The sequence below is a fragment of the Stylophora pistillata genome, chromosome 12 (genome assembly GCF_964205215.1).
Source record: "Stylophora pistillata chromosome 12, jaStyPist1.2, whole genome shotgun sequence".
In the NCBI taxonomy this organism is placed as follows: Eukaryota; Metazoa; Cnidaria; class Anthozoa; order Scleractinia; family Pocilloporidae; genus Stylophora; species Stylophora pistillata.
Window position 1 is genome coordinate 2,910,186 of NC_142530.1, and position 16,016 is coordinate 2,926,201.

The window sequence follows — 16,016 nt, forward strand, 5'->3', positions numbered from 1 at the left end:
ATCCCAGTGGGTCAAAAATCGTTGCTACTTTATGCAGGACGTTTCGCTTTGCTGTCTGAAATTCCGGGGAAACTGGAGAAGCGGTAGCGGTAAAAACGTCTTCAGTACTGTTCCACAAAATTCCCAGTGTCTTCGTTATCGGGTCTTGACCACTGTTAATCACGATCTCTGTGGCGCGTTCTTCTGATGGAATCGCCTCAATAACTTTCGGTGAATTAGAGATCCATTTCCTGGCTTTCATGCCGGCGACTCCCCATAATGCCTTCAATTGACGGTAAATCTCCACTCCTTTATCATCGTTTTCAACGCTGTCAGTAGAATCGTCCATGTAAGTTGACTTAAGGACGGTCTCAGCGGCAAGGGGATAACGGTCTTGGTTCCTTCGAGCGTTTTCCTGCGTGACGAACTGCGACTCCATAGGGGCTGAATTCTTCCCAAAAACTGCACGGTTAAACTCGAATACATCTGGCTCTCGGTTAGGGTCAAGATCTCTCCACAACAGTCGGTAGTGGGATCGGTCTTCCTCCTCAATCTCTATCCGGAGATACATTTCTTTGATGTCGCAGGCGATGCCAACAGGGTTTCGACGGAAACGGAAGAGGACTTTGAAAAAATCTTGTAGTAATTTCGGCCCAGGATGAATCATGTCATTTAAGGAAGTACCATTACATTTAGCGGCACAGTCAAATAAGATTCGCACTTTTGTTGTCGATTTATCCATTCTCACGACCGGAAAATGCGGCAAATACCATACGTTAGCTGGCAGCTGTTCGTTTGAGGGAACCTTTCGTAAATATCCTTTACCAACATAGGCCTGGTTGGTTGCTTGATATTCTTCGAAGACACGGCTGTTCTTCAAATTTCTTTCGGTGCTTCGTAGTCGAGACAGTGCCATAGGTTTAGTGTCAGGGAGATCGAGTTTGTTTTCTTTCCAAGGAACGGCTACACGATACCTTCCATTTTTGTACTTTAGGGAATCTTTCACTTTGCTTAAAGCTAGTCTTTGTTCTTCGGTGAGTACGAGTCTGTCATCGCAGTCTGTGTCAGACTTCTCAATTTCCCAGAATCTCTTTAAGCTGTTGTCGACATCACAACAGGACTCTTTTCTCTCGCTCCAAATTGGCTCTCTAGTGAACAAGGAACGAATAACGTGGGATCGTGTCCTCGCGGTTTCGCTTTCGTCAGGCGCATCTATACAACTCCACCCAAGTGGTCCGAGGCGGGCGAGAGGTCCACCAAGTTTTCCTTGGAGATCAACATGTGAATAATGGAGTTCAGCGTTATCAATGCCAATCAAAAGATCGACAAGTCCATCCATCATTTGCCGGCTTGGGAAAACTGCACTGGGTCAGGTGAGGCCATTTATCCTGATGTTTGTTCCAGTTCACAGCTCTGTAACTACCAGTGACTTTCTGAGGACATGTTTTAACCCCGATTTCCTTTGACAACCTGCCATCCACACTTTCGATTTCAATTTTTAATGGCATGGACTGAAACGTTTCGACGGTGTCGTTGAGAACATGAACTTAAACTTTTTTGAAAGACTCTTGTAGTCCAAGTATCCCAGTAACCTCTTCATTTAGGAAAGTTTCGTTCGATGCGTCGTCTAGAATGGCGTTTATTTTTACTTTTCTACCATTGGCCTTTATCCACACAGGGACAGTTTGTAACGAATAAGATTCAGTTGACGGTCCTTCATTACAGCTGGTCAGGGTCACAGCGGGTGCCCCCTTCTCGTGGAAGATCTGGGCGTCTCTCATCAACATAAGGCAACGTTGTCGTCGGTCAAGTTTCCGACAAAACTTCACCTCCAGGAAGGAGACGGTGGTGATTTCGAGAGAAACCGTCTATAGCACAATTGCGGGCTCTTAGGCAATCTTTCCCCCTATGATCACAGGATAGGCAACGGAAACACAGCTTTCTTTCTTTCGCGATCTTCTAGCGGTCATCCACTCCTCTGTCGTAAGACTCCTTGCAATACCACACCCCGTGATCGAAACTGTGACAGAGAGAACATGGAAGCTTCACACTACGCGGCTCTTCCCTATCGCAACATTATGTGAATTTTGCATCCTGCTCTGATCCTGATATCTCGGTACTCTCGGCAATCTGGCGTGCTCGACAGGTTTCGACTCAATCCCGTCCACCATTTCCACCGCTTCTATTCGGAATCTCACTTCGTCTTTCAACCAGTCTCTGAAAGCTATGACTGATGTTTGTCTGGCGCGTTCGTTTAACCAGCGACTGTAATTCTCTAGCTGACGATCAGGCAACTTTTTTACCAGCAGGCTGTGAAGAGTTCCATCTCGTAACTCACCGTCTCTTCCTTCGGTCTGTAACTTTACCACTGTAGTTCTAACAAGGTCAGCAAACTCTTCCAGCGCGAGGATATCGTTGCTTCTTATTAACGGCGCCTGTTCTAGTTGATCCAAGTAGGCTCGCAGAAGCCGGTGCGTACCTCTATACTTCGTCTTTAATATTTCTTTTGCCTCCTCGTATTCGGGGGCGGTAATTCCAAGACCACGGATGGCTTCCAAAGCGTTCCCTATAAGGCATGGTCGTAATCTTGCCATTTTCAAATGTACTGGCTCCGTTGACTCGTCTACGAGACTTGTAAAAAGGGCCCAAAAATCTTCAAACTTTCTCTTGTCACCATTGAACGTGGGAACTGTTAACGGCTTCAGATATCGGTTCCGGACGTCGTGGCTTCCGTGACTTTCGTTAAGCTGATCTTCTCGGGTCGATTGCTCGTAGCGATCCGCTGTGTTCTCGCTTAATGGCCAGTTCATATTTTCGGTTTTGGACGCGCGGACTTTAATCGCATTTTGACCCGCTTCAATCGTTTTTTGTACTTCTCTTTCGATCGTTTCGGACTCTTCAAACGCTTCTTTTTTTGCAACTTCTTCTTCGAATTCCACATAGAAGGCGGTCAGTTCCTCTAAAATCTCTTGTACGTCCTCTAGCGCCGCCCACAGCTGTTCAATCACACTTTCTATGTCCGTTAATTCTGAATCTCTTAAGCATAGTTTTTCCAACTCATGTCTGAGTTTTGTCAATTTCGTCTTTGCATTACGTTTTCTTTTCTTAATCTCTATCCACAGAACGTCTTTTTTCTTCTGTTTGTCGACTCCGCTCGGTCCAGTTTTGTCGTTTTTCACGGTAACTTCAACAACTTCGCAATTCTCGGATTCAGCGGAATTAAGCCATAGCACTCAACTCGAAAACGAAATCTCCAAAAAAAATACAGCTCATACCTTGCTCCCATCGTGGCCGCCAAAAATGTTCGGAAGCGAAACGGAAAATCCAAACAAACACTTTAACGCGGTAAACTGTAGACTCATGGCAAACGACAACGACCATTAAACAAAACTGCTACTCGAAAAACTAAAAACTTTTTAACTCCCTCTAAAAGATCGCACACGTGGAAATTAAAAGGTCCGCGTGATTTGCTTACGATATCATTAGCCTACGTAGTCCCAAAGCACGCGCACGCGAGTCGCACGCGCACAAGTTCATTAACGTCTTCTTAACATGCCCTTTAACTACTAAAGAGTGGCCATCCGTAAATAACGTCCGGAGGTGTGCAATATGAAAACATTGAAAATCCCCAAACTTTGCCAGAATATGAGTCTGGATGCTTTATTTCGAGAAAAAATACTTTGAGTTCAATTGCATATTTATTTTATTGCGAACGGCGGCAAAATCGGTTTTGTGGCTCTCACGTCAGCTTCGAATTCAAGAGGTTTAGACAACTATTATTTGAACATCGATTAAAAATAAACAAAACAGTTAATAGGACCAAATATATTCCTATTGAAAAGAACACGTATTTACAAACAGTCTGAAGTGTTCTTTGTTCGATTCCGTTGCAATCTAACTTTTTGGGGAATTTTTGGTTTTTTCCAATATTTGACTCATTTTATTAGTAGAGATTTGCTGAAGCAAAGGCATATTTTGGTTAACAAAAAAGTGGCGAGATTGAGAGGGTAAAATCGCGTCCTGGTACATGTCATGGGGTTATATCAAGTTAATCCAGCAAAAGAACAAGGTTTCTTCTTCAAATAACTCCAATAAAATTTTTGGACTACTCAAACTACGAAATTTTAGGACCCAAACAGGTGTCTCAGAGGTCAAAACACACCATTCCTTGTCACGCAATTGGAGGTGAAATCAACGATGCGCACGTGGAAAAGACAACAGGCCGCTTTGGGAGCGAAATATCGTCACCAATCTGAATAAAAAGTTAACTTTTCTCAACATTTGTCGTTTCTGCTGCTCAGGTAGCCTGAGAGTGAAAATTTTAGGGGTTATTTTCGAACCAAAAGAAGCTAAAATGCAACATCGTCCAGTTCGAAACGGCCGAGGACGGATACAAACCGTAAGATGAATGTGTTTGCCATATTTATACTTTGATTTGAGCATTGTTCATAAATTTGTACACACCGTGCATCAGCGGCAAATATTGATTGTGTATTCGCTGCCGTGAACTGCACTCTGCTGTCTCGAAATGTTCGGTAAGGATTGCGTGATAGGCAGACCCACAAGTCCTGGGTCACAGTTGCAAAAGCACGCGTCTTTACCACAAACACTGGCACTCTTCCTCTATATTTAGTATTAGTTGTTTGGGAACGTTGAATTATGCTTGAACGCTTTTTGGGGGACTAGCGTATGAAAATGCTTGTAACAACTAAAAGCTAGTCTTTATCCGCTGTCGTCAGTACGGTCAACAAGTTAATCAGTTCTCATACTTTTATTAATACAGGAAATATAACTTGGGAAAAAAAAGAAACCGAAGCAAAACTATTTTCATTAGGCCTTCAATAACCATCGTTAGGTAGCTTCTCGAGTTATCTTATTGTTTATACATTACATAACGTCTACAGAATCAATAAGAAATCGTGAGAAATATTGAGATGTTACCTGCCCTGGCGAGAAGATCTGCCTCCGTTTTCAAAGTTGAGTCAAAGTAGTCATAAAACTTCAAGTGACCCTTGATGCTTCTTCTGCGTACTTCTATCGCCTCACATAAAGCATTTGTCGGGTCAGAACCACTGCATCCACGAGGCCCTCCAACAAGTTCAGAGTAGCCGCAGGTAATCATTACATATGCACAACTGTGCAAAAGCGCACCATGGTACAGATTATCGACGCAGAAGTAATCTGATTGTATGTCATACGTGAAGACATTCATTTCATCTATGTATATCGAAAGTGTCAAATTGATCGTATCAGTTATTGCGTGCTAAGCACTTGATGATTGGTCATGATTCCCAGACACTTGTACACAGGACAATACCTACCCTCGTAAATCTTCTCCCACATGTGGGAAGCTTACAGCTTGAAAAGTAGAACAACGTTACAAGTAAAGGCACAATAACATGACAAGTGTACAGTGTGTTCCTACACTAATCAAGCTGAAAAAAATTATTACTGACAAGATAGGCTCTGAAAGCTTATCTGAAAAAGCCTGGAAAACAATGTCATCAGATTAGTAAATGAAAAGAGGAGGGGGTGAATTAAGATGGCTGAACACAGTTTTCGCGCGCGCTTTTGCTGATGCAATTCAGCGCGCGCACAAGGATTGCAAAAAACAAACATGCGGTCAACATAGCGGTCATTTCATTTACCCAACACGTACCCGCACTATCTGTGCTATTTTTCTCTATAGTTGGCTCAATGTATAGAGGGTTGTAATGTTTTATTACAAAGATATGTTAGAATAGTTAACGGTGAAAGAACCCAGCAATTCTCAGCTTTTTCGTCGTCACCGGAAGGAACCAGTTAAATGCAGCGCATGCGTAGTAAGTAAAAAATTGCGATTGAATGGAAAATTGCTCTCTCGGAAATATGCCTATTTCTTGAGAACCACTCATTAGAATTTCACGAAATTTGGCACAAAAATACTCTAGGAAATAAGTAACTGGAGTATTGAAAAAAATTGATTTTAAAGAAAGGAAATTCTAGCAAATCGAGTGAACCTTCAGCACGGGATGATAAAAAATCTTTTTGAAATTGTTAACAAAATGGTGTTAACTTGTGAGTATCGTTACATGCTCACTGCATGCAAATTATAAAGAAAATGTAATGACTAGATTTTTTACAAAGAAACAAAATCGATTTTAATTGCTTATTTATATCTCTTTATATCGTCATGGCAACGGCACGCACGTCAGCTTAACTATCAAAAAAAGAAAGTTTGTGTTGTTAACTTGCTTGGTGCCAATTTTTGTGACCGAGAGATCAAGGGTTTTAGAGAAAATGGTAAAAGAAACAAAGGTATCAAAAATGGTGTTCGGCCACCTTAAGCAGGAGAAAAAAATCCCCTACAAGCATTCAAGGATAATTTAAGGTTCCCAAACAAATATTACTGAATATGAAGGAAGAATGATCGTGTTTATGGTAAAGATGCGTGCCCTTGCCGCTTGTCACGCAATCCTTACAGAACATTTAGATCAGCGGAGGGCAGTCAACGGCAGCGGCCTGTGAAGCGAATACACAATACATGTTCCTGCATCAATCAAGATGTTAAAAATTTACAGACCTTCCATCACATAAGCTTTGAAAGCTTATTTGATGAGGCCTGTAAAATGTCAACTGATTAGTGAATGTAAAGGGGAGGGGTGAGTAAAGGGAAAAACTCCCCACAAAAGCATTCAAGCATAACTCAACGCTCCCAAGCAAATAATACTTAATATAGATGTAACCGTCGGTAATAAATGCTGTCCTGAAAATTAAAACACTCGGCCTCCTAGAATTTTTTGTATCTTTAATCACTCCTTAAGGTTACTTGTTACATCGCTTTCCGTTTCCGTTTAGTCTTTCCGTTGATATAGGACGAGTAAAACCGTTGACAATAAGATCCCTAAAGCAAATTTAACGCCCTGAAATTGGTTTAGGTTGGCCGAGGTACAACCTTGTCTCGAACAGCGAAAAACATGTGTCACTTGTCCGAGCAAAGACTGGTAACAAAATTCAGCTAAATACCGCTGTACAAATCTAATGCGACAGCAACTAGGGTTATGCTCGCAAGAGTTCATCCTACAGGAGTCTTCATCTTCTCGAAATCGACCTCGCTTCTGAGCAAGATGAGGTCAGTGACTGGTCTTGTGTAGGTTTTTGTTGTCCCGTATTTAGCTGTCGTGAGGTCAACCTTACGCACTTTTCCGTCCTTACTGGTGTAGGCCTTGGTAATGCGGGCAAGAGGTACTAGATCTCCCTTCCTCAACTTTCTAGTCTCTTGTTGCCACTTGCTCCTTGTTTGAAGCATCGGTAGATACTCTTTTCGCCAGCAAGCCCAAAGGAGGTTTGCCAGATACCGGACCTGTCTCCACTGCCTGCTGTAGAGGCCCGCTTGGCTGAAATTCCCAGAAGCAGCTTTCAGTCTCTGGGACTTCTTAGTGAGCAGGGTGCCTGGTGTAAGAACCTCTGGCATATCTGGGTCAGTAGGAACTGGCACCAAAGCATTCACTATCGCTGTGACCTCGGCCATAAGCGTTGAGAGCACTTCGTGCGTAAGGTGTGTGGGACTGACGTCGGCGAGAATGGAATCCAGGTTGCGTCTGGCAACCCCTATCATGCGTTTCCACGCCCCCCTGTATGAGAGGCATGAGGGGAATTGAAGATCCATTCACAGCCTTTGGACGATAAGTATGACTGAACATTTGGGTTGTTCACGGCTTCGAGGCCGGACTGCAGCTCGTTGTAGACCCTGTGAAATTGGTGCCACAGTCGGAGCGGAGCTGTAAGGCTGGACCTCGTAAGGCTAGAAATCTGCGCAGTGCATTTATGAAGCTAGAAGTGTCCATGGATTCGATCAATTCAATGTGGATGGCTCTGGTTGCCAAACATGTGAAGAGTACCACCCAACGTTTGTTGTTCATAGCACCTCCTCTAGTTCGCCGGGTTCTGACTAGCCATGGTCCAAAAGCTTCGAGCCCAACGTAGCTGAAAGGTGGGGCTGGGGTGAGACGAGCCTTAGGGGGATCTGCCATTTTCTGGATCTGTTTTCGGCCTCTGAGCTTCTTGCATTTTATGCAGCTGTTGATAATGGTGTTAACCAGTCGCTTGCCACCCACAATCCAAAATCCACTACTCCTGATTAAACCGAGGGTGAAGTGTCGTCCCTGATGCTGCACTCTCTCATGATAATGTCTGACCACCAGCATTGCGACGTGACGGGAGCTCGGGAGAATAAAGGGATGGCTTTCTTCGTAACTCAAGTCGGACCGCTCCAGTCGGCCACCAACTCTCAACAGTCCGTAATTGTCGATCACTGGGCTTAGCTTGATCAGAGAGCTTGTTTTGGGTAACTTCGTTGATTCCTTGAGGAAGCGTTGGACATTCTGGATGACCTAGTACTTCGCTTTCAGGAGGGTGTGGACAGATGGTATAATTTCTGGGCTTTCTGATGTCCTGGATTTCTGGCTCTTCCGAGCAAACAGGATGAGTTAAGCAATTGCTTTTACGAGCGTGATCTATTTTGAGAACCTGGAGAAACGTCAGGTACCCAAAATTGTGTTAGGTGGAGCTTTTGTGACCAGCCCTTGGATGAAGGGGCGCACTTCGCGGTCGGCTTCTACGGGTTGTGCGGCTTCCCGCCCTGCAGGCCTGTTGAGGGAGTTTTCACACTGGTGGAGACATAGGGGTCCATTAAGCCATATGCTATCATTCAAGGACTAGGCATTAACGGACCGTGCGGCCGGGTCAGCGGGGTTCTGCTGTGTGAGCACGTAACGCCACTGTTCTGGGTTCGAAGCTCTCCTGATCCTTTCCACTCGGTTGCTGACATACACGTAGAAGCGCCGAGACTCATTGGTGATGTAACCGAGAACAACTCTGCTGTCAGAGTAGTATGTGATAGCCTCGGGTTCAATATCCAACTCCTCAATAATCAGCTCCACTATTTCAACTCCCAGCACTGCAGCGCACAGCTCGAGGCGAGGGACACTGGTGGCATGGTTGGGAGCTAGCTTGGCTTTCCTAAGGACGAAGGAGACTTGGACGTTTCCGTTGTCCTGGATAATTCTCAGGTAGGACACAGCTGCAATCGCTTCGTTGGAGGTGTCGCAAAAGGTGTGGAGCTCCCGTCGACTGACTGCATTGAATGGGATTGTCGTGTAGCAACGAGGGACTCTCGACGTTGTCAGAGTTTGGCACCAGGCTTCCCATGTAAGTCTCCACTCCTGTGGGAGAGGTTCGTCCCAGTTTTCTGGTTGGCAGTTGTCATGACGAGTCACCATGGATCGATAGAGAAACTTGCCTTTAACGCCAACTGGAGCAGCGAATCCCAAGGGATAATACAAGCTGTCGATGACAGACAATACACCTCGTCTGGTGAATGGTTTCTCCCCCGTAGAAACTCGGAAGGTGAATGCGTCATTCGAAACGTCCCAAAGCACCCCCAGGGCGCGTTGCTTCGGAACAGTGTCCTGTGAGAAGTCGAGATCACGGACGTCGGAAGCTTTGTCTTCTTTTGGGAACGTCTGAGCTACGTTTGGATCATTGGAGACTATCTTATGTAAGCGAAGCTTGTATGCTACTAGCATGCTTGAGTGTGACTTAAAAGATCGATGCCTTCAGCAGAATCGATCACAGACTTAAGTCCGTTGTCCACGTAGAAGTTGTTGTGGACGAATTCTTTGGCATCTGAGCGAAATTCTTCTTCTCCAAGTTCGGCAGTTTTTCGAAGACAGAACTGAGGTGGCTACTGCAGGTGATGACGTGTTGCCAAAGACATGGACTCTCATGCGGTACTCGATCAACTCTCCGTTCGGGTCGTTATCCTTGTACCAAAAGAACTGCAATAGGTCCCTGTGCTCTTTCGTACCAAGAAAGAGTGGAACATCTGTTCGATGTCTGCCATTAAGGCAACAGGGTTCTGGCGGAAGCGAATCAGGGCACCGAGCAAGCTGTTCGTGAGATCAGGCCCTGAAAGTAGCAGCTTATTCAGTTAAACTCCGTTGGTTTCTGCAGCGGAGTCGAAGACCACGCGGATCTTATCTGGCTTTTGAGGATGGTAGACTCCAAAATGGGGAAGATACCATCGGTGATTTGACTGAGGTGTCCCTTCGTCTGGTACTGGCTCCGCGTGGTCGTTCTCCAAGAGTTTCTGTATGAAGTGGAAATAGGGTTTCCTCATCAGAGGCTTTTTGTATATAGTTGGTCTAGTTGACTTGAGGCGATGGAGGGCGTCCTTTTGGTTGTCGGGAATAACCATTGTTTCCTCGTGTAGGAGTAGGGGAGCTTCCCAATGTCCCAACTCGCTTTTGGTCAATGAATGGCTCATAATGACGATAAACTTCCTGTCTTCCATTGACATCCCCGGTTTGTTGTCATCCACCTATCATGCAAACACATTGTCTCCTAATCCATCTTCGAACTTTCCTTTGACGAAGGCTCCTTTCTTTTTGTCTGTCACCAAGTAGGCCGTTGAGTCTGCTAAGGGACAATGTTTACGGCGTAGCCAGTTGGTACAAGGAAGGAGACAGGAGGGTCGGCCGTTGTGGAGGATTTGTGTCCGGTAGGCTGACATCTTGTTAGGCTTATGAGCTCCATCCAGACATGTGTTTCCTATGACTACCCATCCCAGATCGAGACGCTGGGCCCATGGGGCATTCTTGGGTCCGTTTCGAGACTCGTGAATTTTATGAAGGAGTGCTGCGTCTCTACCGAGAAGCAGCAGGATCTCAGCTCCTAGGCATAGCTCTGGGATCTCGTCTGCTATGGGCTGTAGATGAGGAAGGGCTCTAACGACATTCGGTGTTGGTATTTCTTCTCTGCTGTCTGGGATTGCCTCGCACTCAGTGAGGACCGGGAGTGTATAGCTACGGGTGCCGTCCAAAGATTCAATGATTAGGTCGTGGGCAAGCCTTCCGCTCACCTGGCTAGTTCCAGAACATGTTTTCAGGGTATGGGGTTTGGCTTCACCATTCAACTTCAAGAGGTCAAAGAGCTTTGTTTTGGCCAAGGAACCGTTACTTTGGTTATCTATGACGACATAAGCTTTACTCTTGTGAGCATTCTGGCCTTTCTTATAGACGTCAGCAAGACATATCTTTGAACAGGACCTACTCCTGGCTGCGCTTCCTCATATCTCTGTGCAACTGGCTGAAACTTAGATTGCCTCCTCGCCTTGCTGGTGGGCCTCTTGCTGCTGCCCAGCTTTTGTTGTTGGCTTGTTGATGGGCCCTGTGTGTAATAAAGCTGCCATGTGCTTGTTGCTTTGATATTCGCTGTATTTGATAACTGCCGTACAGTTCTTAGCCATATGATTGGTTGACGCAAGGCAGCGAAAACGGATCCCGTGTTCAGCGAGCAGGGCCTTTTGCTCGGTTTGTGACTTGGACCTAAAGACGCGGCACCTGCCAAGAGGATGATAATAATAATAATAATAATAATAATGTTTGATACTTCTATAGCGCCTTTTACATGCACATATGATCAAAAGCGCCTTACAAAATACAAAATCACCTATAGTATAATAAATTACATAATTAAATAAAAAAGTATCTAAACTAAACTATTTACATCATAATTACACGAGACACAGCTTTTGAATAGCGCACAATTTAGCTGAGTCCCGTGGAGTCGAGCCTTCGGGTGTGGTGTCCGAGAGTTCGGTCCTCATTGCGTTTGGTCCTTGCTCAAAGGTCAGGCCATTGGCCGGTTCAGCAGGGGGCATAGAAGGAGGTGTGACAGGCGGTCCTTTAGGAGGCTTGCTTTTAGGGGGTTTTAGAGGAGGTCTTGGTTGTCGTGATTCCTCAGCTGGGGTCTCAATAGACAAGTTGGGATCGCTCCGCTCCCGTGCAATTTCTTGAATGAAAGAGGCCAATTCCTAAAATGGGGGAAAATCTACGCTATGCTGAGACTTGTAACAGTAAGCGTGTCTTTGCCACCTTGACTGAAGATCACTGGGTAATTTAACGAGTAATGGTTTTAAGAGAGCTGGCTCATCGAGGATTTTCAGGCCTGTAAGCCCTCCGTCTTGTTTGGCATATTTGAGTTCCAGGAGCAAGTCGCCCAATTCCTGCTGCCCTTTATTGTCCTTTAGATTAAGTGTTGGAAACATTACTAGCTTGTTCAGGTACACTTGGATAACGACGGCCGTTGATCCGAAATGTTCGCTCAACTTCTTCCAGGACTCCCTAACGCTAGTAGCTGGATTTTCTGCATACGTGTTGCGCAGCCGCTGAACGAGTCTTTTCGACTCACCAGTTGTGTGTTCTATCATGAGAGCCAGTTCCTCGCTTGCTGTGATGTTGACCTCTCTTGTCATGTTCCTGAAAGCGGCTTTCCAGGTGGTGTAATTTTCGGGGCGGTTGTCGAACTTCTCAATTTTATTTGAAATTAGTTCTCTTTTGGCCATAAACTGGATTAAACATTCCATGCGATCAGTTAGTTCTGACGTTCGAGTGGTTTGGCCTGGGGAGAAAGGCGTTGCTCCTGGGTTTAGGGGTTTTTGCGGCGTGGGCGTTTCCTGTTTGACTGTTTCCTCTATATAGAATATTCAGCGTCTCAGTCAGTGTCATACGGATTCCTTGTCTTCTACCTCTGCTGCCTCTACTGCTTTATCGTCTTCGATGGCCTCGTGCGATGTAGGAGGCGTAACAGTCGTAACGGTTGTAGCAGAAGTAACAGTCCCCTCTTGGATAGTGTTATGGCTAAATGAGATTTTATCTCTAGGATAGTCGGATGCTCTTTACATATTTAACGGCAATGTTCCGGCCTTAAACATGGTGCTCCCTTGCCTCACACCTCTCTGCCGTGCACCCTTCCCATCATTTGTCGTCCACTCAATCATGAGGTCTTTTCCCTGCCTATTCAACTCCCTTCTTGCGTTGAGATGCTCCAGCTTCGGAATGGCATTTATTGGAGTGCTCTGGCGTAACGTGGGATGATAGGATTTATCGTGCGTGAAATAGTAGGCACTCCAAGGTACCACACGCTTAATGCTTTCGTATACGGTCTTTGTCAAATTCCGTGCGTACTGCAAAAGGGTAGGAAACTGGTCTTTGAAATGACCAATTGCGTGGAGGTTTTCAACCTGAACCGTAAGACAGGAGTACAGATCAATGGCGAGGCCTGGATTGTGTTCTTTAACTAAAGCCTCCAGATATTTCAGTCCATTTAAGATCATGTTCGCCGAACGCTTTGTCTGATTAGAGGTAGTTCCTTGTGGACCACTTGGTTTATCTGTGCTGGTATCGTTGACTTCGTTGCTATACGATAACGCTATTTCTGTTATTGTTTCCAAGTAACTGTCAAGTTCTTCCAGAAGCTCGATTGCTTGTGGTAGGGAACGTTTTGGTGCAGTCTGATGTTTCATATGACCAGAAAAGGCTTTATAAAGGAGTCCAAGATGGCCTAGATAATTAACAATGCCTTTTATCAAGGTAACCAGCTTCACAGAGCCTGTTTGAGCATGGGTGATGAATGTGTTCTTCTTGTGCTCCACACATATGCCCAGAGGCTGCACAAATGTTGCTTGGTATCCCTTTCCATTTTAATTGCCTTCCTTTCCTTTTCCAGCAATGACTACGGCCTCCTCACCATAGATCTTCGTCTTTATTTGTAAGAGTTAACGTCCTTATACGGACCAAACAACGGGCCAGATTTTCCCCAAAAAATGACCACAAAAATACTTATCGCCATCGCCCCTCCCCTTCAAGCGACGGAAACTTTTACACCCACCGTTGTTCATCTCCTCGAGGTCTTTCCTCTGTCTTTCATTTCGCTCGAAATCTTGACCTCTCTTGATTTCTTATAACAAGTTCTTCGTCCTCCAGCTTTGTTGCTGATAGCTAGTTCTTCCGGGTTTGCATATGGCCTTGCTAGTATCTGCATTGTCGGTGGCGAAGCGGACCTTGATAACAGTCGATGATTTTTCAAGAGTAATTTCTTTTCTTAAAACGTTTATTGGAAAGTAATAGGGAAATATATTTTAGGACGTTAGGCAAATTTTTAGCAAGTCCATAATGTCGTCTGTCGGTAGCGGTAGTGGGTCGGTAGATTGTCGGATTGCAGTCTCAGTGCATTGTAATGCCAATTGAAGTGGAATATTTGTGAACAGTGATTTCACATCAAATGACACTAGTTTGTAGTCGTCAGGTATCTGAACAGTCTTGGTAGCGTTAATGGAGTCTTCAGTGGATTGTAGTTTATGTCTGGATTTGTCGGTTAGCGGTTGTAGTGTTGTCGTCAGGTACTTGGATAGTTGGTATGTGGGAGAGCCACAGAAAGAAACAATAGGTTGCATCGGGAAACCAGGTTTGTGTAGTTTCGGCAAACCGTAGAGTTTCGGTGGCTGTGGTACCGAGCACCTCAGTCGATAGTACCGTTGGGTGTCAAAGGCGTTCGTTTTCTTGAGTGTCAGTAGTTTACTGTTGAGTTTACGTTGAAGTGCAGGAGTTGGGTCACGTTTGAGTTCTTCGTAGGTTCGTTTGTCGTTAACTAGTGCGTCCATTTTGTTGTGATAGTCAGTTTTGTCCATAACAACAGTAACTCGTCCTTTGTCGGCTGGTAGGATGACTATGTTCTCGTCGTTTCTCAGTCGTTTCAGTGCGCGTTGTTCGTCTTTAGTCAAGTTGCTGTCATTTAGTGACGTTGATTGTATAGTGGAGGCAATTCTGCTTCTGATGTTATCCTTGGTCGGCTCAGATAGCTCTCGTTGCCGAGACAGGGCCGCCTCAACACTAGATACAATAGCCTCGGTCGGTATGCGTTTAGGTGTTACTGAGTGTTTTAGTCCGTATGATAATACCTGAGTTTCAGTCTTGTCTAAGGAACGAGAAGAAATGTTACTTACCCAGTTGTCGTCCGGTTTGCTTCGTCTGTTTTCTTTGTCGCGTAGTAGTCGTGTCAATTTTTCTTGATGTCCAGTGAGGGCGCGTTCAGTCGTCTTGTTGGCTCGTTTGTCGGCAATTGTCGTAACGCTGTCAAGTAGGTCAGTTGGTCGTGTACTTGTCGTAGTTTGTTTCTGTGGCGTTTGAGTCTTCTGTGGCAATCATTTATCCGCGCTTTGACCAGTCGTCTGCAGGTGGCTTTGACGATCTGGATGGCCTCCTGTGTGTTCAACGGGGACTTGAGTTTGAGCCCGGCCGGAACAAGGCCGTGATCTTTACAGCGGTGATTGAACCAGAGTTGTTGTCGTATTGTCGCCTGACAGTGCTTGCGTAGGTGATGTAGTCGTTCGCAAGTCTTCCCCTCTGTCGTCCAAGTGAACGTAATGCAGTAAATGGTTTGAACCCCGGGGGTAACATGTGAAGGTGTAGTCTGATCGTCCGGGTGAGTGTAGTCCTGAGAAGGACTGTTGTCGGTGGTAGCGACTGACGTTTCGACAACCTGTGCGGAAGTCATCATCAGAGTCAAGTGAATGATTGTTGTCAGTAGAATGTTCTTATTCCAGTTCGTGTGAAATGATCGGTTGGTTTTGCCGTGATGTTATTGGCTGTAAGACTCAAGTGACGTCTGTGTGTCTTGTGTGTCTTTATTGTTCAAAAGATAAAATTACATATCTTATTTTACATCTAATACAGGAAGTACACTTTCACAAAGCTACATTATACTTAAAAACAATTCTATTAAAAAATGTATTCTTCCAAGTATATATTGTAATAAAATTGAAGCTTAAAATTGATTAAAATAGCTAATAGAAGAGGAGCCAATATCCTCGTGGCCGCCATACTCGGCGCCTGCGCAAACTCGTAAGTCGGTCGTGATTGGTCTGTTTCGATCTGTCGGTACCACCGACAGATCTTGGTTCTTGCCAAGCCTTTGAGCGGGAGTGAGGCTAGGGATGACCTTGTTATGATACAAACCTTGCTGCCTTTCAAATGTAAATCACTTTGTTATCATGCTAACTAGATAGAGGTCTCTATCACAACAAGGTCATCTTTAGCCTCACTCTGAATCAAAGGCTTGGCAACTAAGTACACAACTGTAAAATGGCCTATTTCGTCGTGTCGAACGGCGGTGAATGTGTCGTCAACGTAACGTAACCAAAGCGGTATCGTTTGTCG

At 45.0% G+C, this 16,016-nt stretch overlaps 2 protein-coding genes and 1 pseudogene across 2 annotated transcripts; all 3 read right to left on the reverse strand.

The window, feature by feature from the left end:
• Positions 1–159: 159 nt before the first annotated feature.
• Positions 160–804, reverse strand: LOC148718402 (uncharacterized; annotated as a pseudogene).
• Positions 805–7,670: 6,866 nt separating this feature from the next.
• On the reverse strand, positions 7,671–8,165 carry LOC111345924 (uncharacterized). Its single transcript, XM_022953208.1, has one exon. It carries the CDS (start codon positions 8,163–8,165, stop codon positions 7,671–7,673), a length of 495 nt encoding a protein of 164 aa, XP_022808943.1.
• Positions 8,166–8,675: 510 nt separating this feature from the next.
• Positions 8,676–9,545, reverse strand: LOC111345925 (uncharacterized). The gene has a single exon (XM_022953209.1). It carries the CDS (start codon positions 9,543–9,545, stop codon positions 8,676–8,678), a length of 870 nt encoding a protein of 289 aa, XP_022808944.1.
• Between the last annotated feature and the right edge of the window lie 6,471 nt (positions 9,546–16,016).

Bases quoted from the DNA above. Each gene is read 5' to 3' on its own strand.
- LOC111345924 (XM_022953208.1), bottom strand. From the start codon at position 8,165: ATGCTGGTGGTCAGACATTATCATGAGAGAGTGCAGCATCAGGGACGA.
- LOC111345925 (XM_022953209.1), bottom strand. From the start codon at position 9,545: ATGCTAGTAGCATACAAGCTTCGCTTACATAAGATAGTCTCCAATGAT.